A 9,203-nucleotide genomic window follows, 5' to 3' on the forward strand; every position below is an offset into this window, starting at 1 on the left:
CTGATCATAGCTGTGTGCCTGGTGACTTCATGATGAATTGTAATCTGGGATATAAAATACTTGGAACTGCTAACTGAGATCCAGGCCAGCTTTGTAATGATGAACCATTTTTCCCTTATTGGTATTCAGCTGATTTTCTACACTGAGCTGGTGAAATTTTTCATACTTCTCCCTTAATAGAAACAACAAAAAAAATGCTATTAATTAGATCTACCATTAGTATTGGCAACAAAAGTGCCAACCCTGTAAGAAACTGAGCCCTGTATGCAGATGAGGTATGAGGTCTCTGGCAGCTCTTCCTGATCCTTGTACAGTCTTCCTGTTGGATGCACTGCCTAGAGAAGTGGATACCTTCTATTGATGTTGGGATTCCAAGAAAGAAGAAAACTCTGTCCTGTTCTAACATACTGTGGATGTTTTTGATGATTGCTTTGTATATTTTTGATGATTGCTGTATTATGCAGTGATAATTCATGCTGTAGTCTAAATGTAGAGTTCCTGCCCTTACAGTGAGACATTTATTTCCTGTTACTTGCTAATACTGCATTTGGAATTATCTGTGGTGGGATTAAGGGGTTTGCTCCCTTTGCTGAAACCTCTCCAGTGACTTAGCCCGTTGTGTGGCATTTCCCTCTGATTGAGGCCTGAGGCATTCGTGTTGAAACAGAAGCATTTCATAGCAGAGAGATGCTCTGCCAAAGCTGGGGTGCCTAGAAAGCTTTTCCCTCAAGCTTTAGTTGCAGTCTCCTGCTGTCTGCTAAACTCTTCCAGCAGATTGAAACAGCAGGTAGCACTGGTTATGCTACATACTTAAGAGCGTTTTAAATTAGCACATTTTATTTACCATTGTGCTGCTTTGCTTGGTAGCTGCTTGGGTAGGCTGGAGCAGAAGGGAGGCCACGAGCACCCTGTGGAATTCTCTGTGTTGGTCCTGCTGGGGTGGTGGTGCCCAGTCCTGCTGGTGAGGTTGGGTCAGCCTGACTTCAGTGCCCGAGGCAACTGGAAGGAACAATGGCAGAGGTTTGGGTGGGCTGAGGGATGGCCCTGCAGCTCAGGGTGCTGTGGGAGGGTGCTGCCTTTTCACTTGGCTGTGAGGTACAGGGCACCTGGAAGGCAGAGAGCTGCCTGGTGGTGCTCCTGGTGTGGGCATAGCCCTGAAGTTCTGGGAGCTGCTGACCTGGCATCCCATAGAGGCATCGTTGGGGAAGGAGAGTGAGGGGAGAGGCAGCACTTGCACTGCCACTAAAGAGACACTCTCTAACTGACAGCATTGCCTCGTTTGCTCCAAAATGAGCAGTTCAGCCTAGGTGCCCCACTTGCCAGAACAGGTTCAAGTCATTAATTAAGCTATTTCTTAGGTCATAGAAGCTTCATATAGACGAGTCATGGAAGCAGATCCAAGAACAGCAGGAGTGACCTGACTACCAGACAGTGTCAAAGTGTAAACTGTTTGCCAGGATTTGGGAAGGCAGATAGTGTCATAGACACCCCTACCTAGAGACACTCACCCCTTCCCCCTGGTGCTGGCAGGGCCCTGGGGTGAGGATTAAAGGCAGTGATTTTCCTAGGAAGGATAAAGCAGGGATTGTCTCTTCTGACTGGATGAGTGCCTCCATCTTCCTTGTGGTGTAGCAAGGAAGGTTGGAATAGCTGAAGGGGGTTGGGATACAGGGTTTGCAGACTTGCTGTTGTAGAGAGGATTGGGGAGATTGGGGGTGTTTGGACTTGGTTTGTTGTCCAGGCAACGTTGTCACTTGGGGTGCTTAGTAATTTTATTTGCTAAAACTTTGGGAGTGGATGGGGTGAACCTGCTAATCAGATGGTATTCCTATAACAGACCTTTGAATGAAAACTGTATACCTGTGAGGCAAGATTAACACATGTATTATTCAAGTTGGTTTTTATTAAAAAAGTAATAAATTGCTGTCTTCTCCTTCTCTCTCTAGATTGTTTACTAAACGAAGAGAATTTCTCAGTGAGGTGCCCCAAGCACAAGGTAAGTCTTCTCCTGGGTTAGACCTGGTTTTTGCTGCCCTCTTCTGGTATCTGAGTTTGAATTAGTAATTTCATACCTGGATAACATCTGTAGTCAGAGATGCTTTTAGGTTCCTTCTGTGATGTGTGCTTGTGGTACATTCTGGGGGCAAACATCCACTTAAGAAGAATACAGAGAGTTTGAGAAGATAAATTCTTTGCCCTATCTGCTCAGTAGTTCTGTAGGTCCTTGCTGACTCTAGGAAGCACAGCTTCATTTCCTGCCTTCTGTGATAGCATCAGTACATGGCTCCCTGTGTCTGCTCCAGTGCTGCATCAAAACTGGCAGTGCTGCTTCCCCTTGATTCACTGAGGATGCCAGGAGGAAGAAAAATGGCTCATGAAAAGTTTCAGCTTTTGGAAACATGTAGGCTACATCATGAAGCGGTGTAGTGATGAACCTGGAACACCTTGTTCTAGTCTAGGGCTAATATCTAGACTGAGTCCTACCACTCAGCTGTCAATACATCTGTTAGTAGATCTGTAGCTCTTCAGAAGACCCATCATCTGATTCAGGTTTTGGTGATGGGTTCAGTGTGTTCCTTCTGCCTAGGGTTTGGGCATCCTTAACTGAATGTCCTGGCAAACACAGTGGTGCTAAGAGCTGAACTGCTGCTGCTCTGTCTGTGTGGAAGGAGGAGACAAGGCAGACAGTAGCTCTGCTCTTGCACGTGGAAGTGTGATACAGTGCTGGGGATACCCCCTCCAGCCTATGAGGGAGGATACATCCCTGGGAGGCTGCAGATACCAGTGCACCAGCTTAAAATCATCAGAAGTATCTGGAAAAAAAAATGACTATTCTTGTGGCTAGCTGAATACAAAAGGAATTGTGCAAGAGTGTGGATGGTTTATGCTGGAAAGTAAATCACAATGGGGAAGAATTGTGTTGCTCTCTGGTGGGGATTAGTCACCATTTAGTCCTTGTCTGCAAAGCTCTTCTCTGCCTAGAACTAGGCTGACATCTGGTGGTGCTTTGTCCTCACAGATTATCTTTAATCTCTCTTTTGTAAACATACAAGAATTAGTCTCATGTTCCTTTCTGGATGTTCTACCAGAATGTGGTGGATTTATAAGCACGGATGGAAAAAGCACTGGAACATTTTGGGGGCGTTCAGGCTGTTACCCAGTGCTGGCTCACTTTCCATCATAAAAAGGAAATAAAGTATTCTGCACAGTTTTGGAATAATGTTGGAAATGTACAGCAAGCAAGCAAGGTGGTTTTGTTTTTGTTGCCCCTTGGCCAGCGTGTGCCAAGGAGATGTAGTGTTAAAGCTGTTCATAGCTGGTTTTACAGAGTCCAGCCTCCCAGAGCAGGACGTTCATGTCTGAAGTCATCCTGGGAGGTTGGAGGGTGAGAACTTTCTATTAAGTTGATCAAAGTACTTAATGAGGCAATAAAATTTTGAATTTAATTCAAAACTATCCCACTGCATATAATTTTCTGTGTGGTGTCAAAAATGGGACTCAACACCACCAGCCCTTCTTTGACACTGAAGTTTGTTGGCTTTTGCTTCATAAAGACATGACTAATTGGTTTGAAGTCAAGCAGAGTTTTCTCTACCTGGCTCTGCCTCTGCCCTTGCCCTGTGGCTCACTGGTGGTTGTGGGTCTGTTCCAAATCCTCCTGCAGGGCAGAATACAGGATCACCTTGCTCCTTTCCTTGTGGGGCCTGGGAAGGGGAGTTCCAGCCAGCTGAGAGACAGGTTGAAAACCATTGTTCTAGAATGACTGGAGAACAAATTGCATCAATTTTTTTCCACGCTATGAATATGAGCAATTGAGAGGAAGAAAGGCTTTAGATTAGACCATTTAAAATTATGCTTTTAGGTAACACCAGTTTAATATTAGCAGCTAATTTGTAGCGCTCTGAGACCTCATTCTTCTGTTCTGCAGATAATGGGTGGAAAAACTAACTTTATAAATCCACTGACACTAAGTCCCCCAGTACAGTGCCTCTTATCCTTTGTGTGGCCGTGCCTCACATGGGTAAATACACCTCATCAGAATAAGTAGCTCCTGGAGAGCAGAGGTGCTTCTTGCCTCATTAACTGCACTTGACACTCGAGGCTTCAGCAAGCCGAGTCCAGGGGGACTAGTGCTGCCTTCCCCTCTGCTCCCCAGTGAGCTTTCCCATTTCCTCCTGTCAGCACTGATGCTTCAGCCATCCATGTCCTGAATGTGCTACTTTTGCAAAACAGCAGCTTTTATTAGGGGGAGAATGCTGTCTGAAAACAAATAATCTTCTGAAGGTTGAGCTTCCTCTCCCCAGCCCCACCGGGGCGTCTGCAGCAGAGCTGGCGAGGGCACCGAGCAGGGTCCAGAGGAGTGGGAGACCTCACCTGTGGTGGCACTGCAGTCTTGGGTGGTCTTGAGCCATCTGGGGGGCAGTCTGAAGTGATGCTTCTCAGCTCGTTCTACCTTTTTGTGTTAAATCCTGTGTTTCTTAAAATGAGCCAGGCTTTCGTATCCCCAGCTCCGTACTGTGGCGCTGCCTGCGTTAGTCCCAGGGCAAGCTCTGTCTGAGAAGTCTGTGTCTGGTTCCAATACTGACTTTTCTTTCTCTCTCTCACTTTCTGTATGTGTGCTTTCCCTCACCCTGTCTTCTTTTCTCCCTCGTTTTCTTTTTCCTCCTCCTTTTGGCTTCGTCAGCCCCTCCTTCCTTGCTCTCTTCCCTCCTTGCAGAACAAGATGGTGAAAGGCAGCCTCAGCACAGAGCAGTCGGAGCGGGGGTGAGGGGGGAACTGTACTCCTGGGAATGGAGATAAAAGCAAGCACAGGTGAGTTGGGGAGAGTTCCCAGATCCCACCTGCCTCCTCCTGTGCCTGCCTTGCCTCCAGCACCTTCCCCGTGTCTCTGAGGAATCAAGGTGCTCTTGTGTGCGTCCAGAAAATCTGTAATAACTGTTGCTTGGTGGTTTTGGGTTTTTTCCTGCTACCATTGTGTTCAGGCTAGTGACTCCACGTTTTTGTATTTCTGCAGCAGTGCCTTCTGTTCAGCAGTTAAGGCAAAGCTTGTTAGCTGCTCCACTGCTTGATTACTCTCTCAGCTGAACAGTGGCAGAGAGCTCCTTTTGTATTACCATGGTCATGTCCACAGGGATCTGAAGGGTTTATTGCAGTCAGTCTCAGAGTAGCTAATAGCAAACTTCCATATAAACAAACTCATCAAATTATGTAACATTTTGTATTTAAGGAAGAATTAGTGATACTGATGAGTTCAAGATTATTTGTAAACTGATTCCCTGTTTTCTGGAAGTGTAGATATAGGGATAAGTAAATTAATCTTATCAGGAGCCCATTACATTTCTTTCAGACCAGCATTTTCCTCTGTTTTGTGAGCAGACATGGGTGATGGAAGGTGGAACTATATCCACAAGTGGTTGGAATTTCCTGAGTTGTGATGCTTACTCTGGTCCCTCCCCTCCCCTCGATCCAAGGGGGCTATCATTGCCCTAAGTGGTTGTGCTCTCATGCCTAGCTCCCTGCTGCTCTGCCTTCCTCCCTCCTCCTCTGGTCCCAGTGTTCCTGCAGCCCTGTGTGAACCTGGCAGGGACTTTGGTTTGTCTGAAATGACATTTTGTCACCTTAGTGTCTGTGTTGGGTCATTCTGCCCATCTGCTTCCCTGGCCAAATGGGGCAGCACGAGGAGGGAGTAGCCCAGAGGTGGGAGTTCACAGCCAGGGGTGGGATGAGGTTGGGATTTTGTGCTTCCTTTCCATCAGGTGCATTCCCACTCGATGGCAACAGGGAGGTCTAAATGAAATGAGTGTCTAGTGTGAAATGAATACTTGTTGGGAGCCTTTTCTATGAACAGCAGCCCAGGAAGGTGCCTTGCCTTCATTTCCCTGCTCAGCTGCAGTTTCTGCTCGGGCTGGTTGCTGCTTTTCCTTGCTGCTGTGCAGCTGAAGTGGCTCTTTCCTGTCTGTTCTGGGCTGATTCTAACACTGCCCTCCCCTCACTGCTGTTCCAGTGCTTCCCAGGCACCTCCCTCACCCTGAAACCTGCCTGCTTCTTGAGTTAAGCAATTGAGGCACTTCTAATGGTGTACTCTGTAGGGTGAGAGATTGATCAGAGAATTCTGGGGTTTGGTGCAGTAGCAGAAGACAGCTATTGTTCAAGATAAACACTTTGTAGACTGACTGCTGGCTTGGTTTAGCTCTGCTGTGTTCTGGGATTTGATTGGGGTTTTTTGACAGCATTCTTGACTTGGGAGTGCTGTTAAAGGAGTTACCATGCAAACTACTTAAAGGTCACTGTTTGAGTTACTTTTTCCTTCCATGGTGAAGGTCCTTGGGATTCTTTGAAGCTTTTTCTCTTTTCCTTACAGTATCAAAGGCAATATAATATATAACATTAAACCAAGATAATAGTCTCACAGGCAAGGAATCTGTTAGAACAGTTTAACACCAGAGAAGATGTCTCAGTGATGATTTTTGGGCCGTTTCTTGAAGGTACTGGTGAACATTATGGTGTCCCAGAGACCTTTACACAGTATTTCCCAGTGCTACCTCCTTTTTTTTTTTTTTAAATATATCACAGGAATGTTTTGGCTTTAAGGCCTTGCAGGCTGTGGAATCTGCACCGTGTTCAGTGTGTGCTCCAGACATCTCTCTGAGACAGCATTTCTTTGCAAATCCACTTTTGCCTCAAGTAGTTCTCACCTGCAGATGCTATTTTTGATGCTGAGAATGTCTTAAAAATTAAGTTCTCCAACCTGACTTTGCACCCCAAAATAAAAACCATGCAGATCTAAAAGATCCAGTTATTTATTAAAGTTTGCTGTGTTACTGTGGTAGTCAGAGAATTTTACAGGAGCTTTGTAGCAGTCTGGTGGTGCAGGAGCTGTGTCTCTGCTGGCCTGAGTGTGGGGTTGTGTGGGCACTCAGCTGTTAGATTTTTGGCCTGTTTGAGTCCTGGTTCACCCCTAGGCCCAGCAGGAGGAGGAACCCTGTGTGTTGGCTGCCAGCCAGGCCAGTCACTGTGTTTTGGCTCTGGTGCTTTTCTCTCCCTGAGCCAGTTGCCTCTAGAACATTTGGACAGAATCCAAATCTGGAGAGTGAGTCTGGTGCTCTGGATCTTCTCCAGGAACGGGGAAGGACTCTCTCTTTCTCTCTCTGTTGAGCCTGTTTCCTCTCTGAGCCAGTGCCTAATGCTCTGGATGGGTTCCAGGCCAGACAAGCTGCAGTTGGGCAGGAGCCAGAGGCAGCGAGGCTCCTCCAGCGGCTCGCAGCGAGGAGCAGACCCCACAGAGCTCAGCTGCCCGAGCTGCCCAGGACCCCTCCTGCCCTCCCAGCTGCAGCTCCACAGCCTCCCACCTGCCTCCCACCCACACTTGCCCCTCTCCTGTGCCCGTGGCCTAGCACCCCCATGCCAGGGGTGTCTGCAGCCAAGGCCAGGCTGTCACCGGCCGCTGTGCTGGCAGTGGGACAGCACTGACTCCTGTCACACTGAGCTGGGGCTCCTGGGGTTCAGCTGCCAGCTATGAATGAGAGGGGTGTTGCTTCCTTCCCAGGCACACCTCTAGTGCTGTTAACTGCTCTCCATAGGCATCCCTTATGTTCCAGGCTTTTTTTTTCCCTTTTCCCAAGCTCACTAGCTGGTGGGGAGGGGTTTATTGAGGTTATAGCAAAATAACCTTGTTTCTGGGCTCACCTCTATCATGGCAGAGGGGAAGGAAGGATTCTATTATTTCAAGCTTGATTTTCTCAGCTGTGCAACTTTAAGAATGAGAACCATAGTTTAGAGAAATTAAAATTTAACTTTGTCAGTAGTTTATCTTTCAAACTGAGCCTCCACCAACTTTAGCAGACCCTAAAGTTCATTTTCTCACCTCAGAGAGTTTCTGGACAGGGAGAGTGAGCATGCCAAGCACTGGGACTCTTCCACATTTGTCTTGAAAGGCATCACAAGCTTAGTCCTTCCATGAGCCATAATCTGGCAATTAGAACCAAAAAAGAAAAAGTAAGAAAAACAAACATCACCAGCCCTCCAGCTTTGCCTTCAGCCTGTGCAGTGGAGCCATTCCCTGACTCTGGCTCACATGGCCAGGCTCCTGTTACTTTGGTGCTGGTTTCACTGTCTGCTGCATGCTCACTGAAACCTCCTCCCGGGTGGTAGCTCCGTGACCTACCCAAAAACACTCAGGCTCAGTCCCTGAGGGGCAGGGTGGCATCCCAGCTGCTGCCAGCCCTCTGGTCCCAGTGTCCCTGGTGAGGGTGAGGCTGAGGGTGACTGGTCCCAGTGTCCCTGGTGAGGGTGAGGCTGAGGGTGAGGTGCACGGGCTCCTCTGTGGCTGCTGCACGAGTGCCCTGGGGCACAGATCATCCTCTCACCCTGGACCTTCCCTATGACTGGGCTTGTTCAGCTTCTGTTGGTTGTTGGATGGACACTTTTTATCCCTGGATTTGCTTCACTTGTGGCTGTGCTGCCACCCGTTCTGAGGTCACCAGCCCAGGAGCTCTGGGTGCCAGGGCTGCAGGGGGTGCGTCGGCAGACGGAGGGGAGGCACCATTCCAACACCACTGCTCTGCTTTGTTTCCAGGTTAGGCTGTTGAGATAAAAAGCGGTGGACATTCGAGGGCCTGGGACCTCTCCTCCTGTGCAGCCATGCCCCCTCTCGACGTGCCTGCCAATGCCAGCACTTCCTTCATCAATCCTTACATCACACTCAAGACTGAGGACATCACAGAATCTGACCAAGGAGTCTGAACCAGCTGTTTCCATGGACACAATCTCCATAGTGACAGTGGGAAGGGGAGGGGGAAAAAGGAACCAGGTGGGGGGAATTAAAGAGGGAGGGATAAATATATATATATATAAAGATCTATTTTTTAGTCTTGAAAGACTTTGTTTTAAATGAAAGGTGCGCTATATCCCTTTTGATGCTTTTGATTAAAATTAACAAAACCCCATATAAATTAAAAAAAGAAACCAACCCTGTAGCTAAAGTAAACCTGAAATCCAAAATGAAAGCGAGGCTGATGGACCCCAACGTTGTGTGGGAAAGAACAGTGGAACTGGGAGCAAGCCAAGTGGGATTTGTCTCCCCCTTGCTTTCTTTCTCACAACAGCCAAGGGAGTTCAGTTTTAAAAGGAGAATAAAACCCTCATCAGTCGTAGGGTGTGGGAGGAAGGCTTGGCTGGGGGGTCAGCACTTGTGGGTTATCAGC

The 9,203-nt window shown here is 47.7% G+C and overlaps 1 protein-coding gene across 1 annotated transcript in view; it reads left to right on the forward strand.

Moving 5' to 3' along the window:
- Positions 1–9,172, forward strand: part of TCF20 (transcription factor 20 (AR1)) — a 41,926-nt gene extending 32,754 nt beyond the window's left edge. Inside the window, exons 5-7 of the mRNA XM_008937568.1 lie at positions 1,947–1,996; positions 4,718–4,812; positions 8,576–9,172. Of these exons, the coding sequence (XP_008935816.1) occupies positions 1,947–1,996; positions 4,718–4,768 (101 nt within the window). The 3' untranslated portion in view covers positions 4,769–4,812; positions 8,576–9,172. The remainder of the gene's footprint in view (positions 1–1,946; positions 1,997–4,717; positions 4,813–8,575) is intronic.
- The last annotated feature ends 31 nt before the right edge of the window (positions 9,173–9,203 follow it).

This window comes from Merops nubicus, unplaced genomic scaffold (genome assembly GCF_000691845.1).
Source record: "Merops nubicus isolate BGI_N331 unplaced genomic scaffold, ASM69184v1 scaffold22253, whole genome shotgun sequence".
NCBI classification, from domain to species: Eukaryota; Metazoa; Chordata; class Aves; order Coraciiformes; family Meropidae; genus Merops; species Merops nubicus.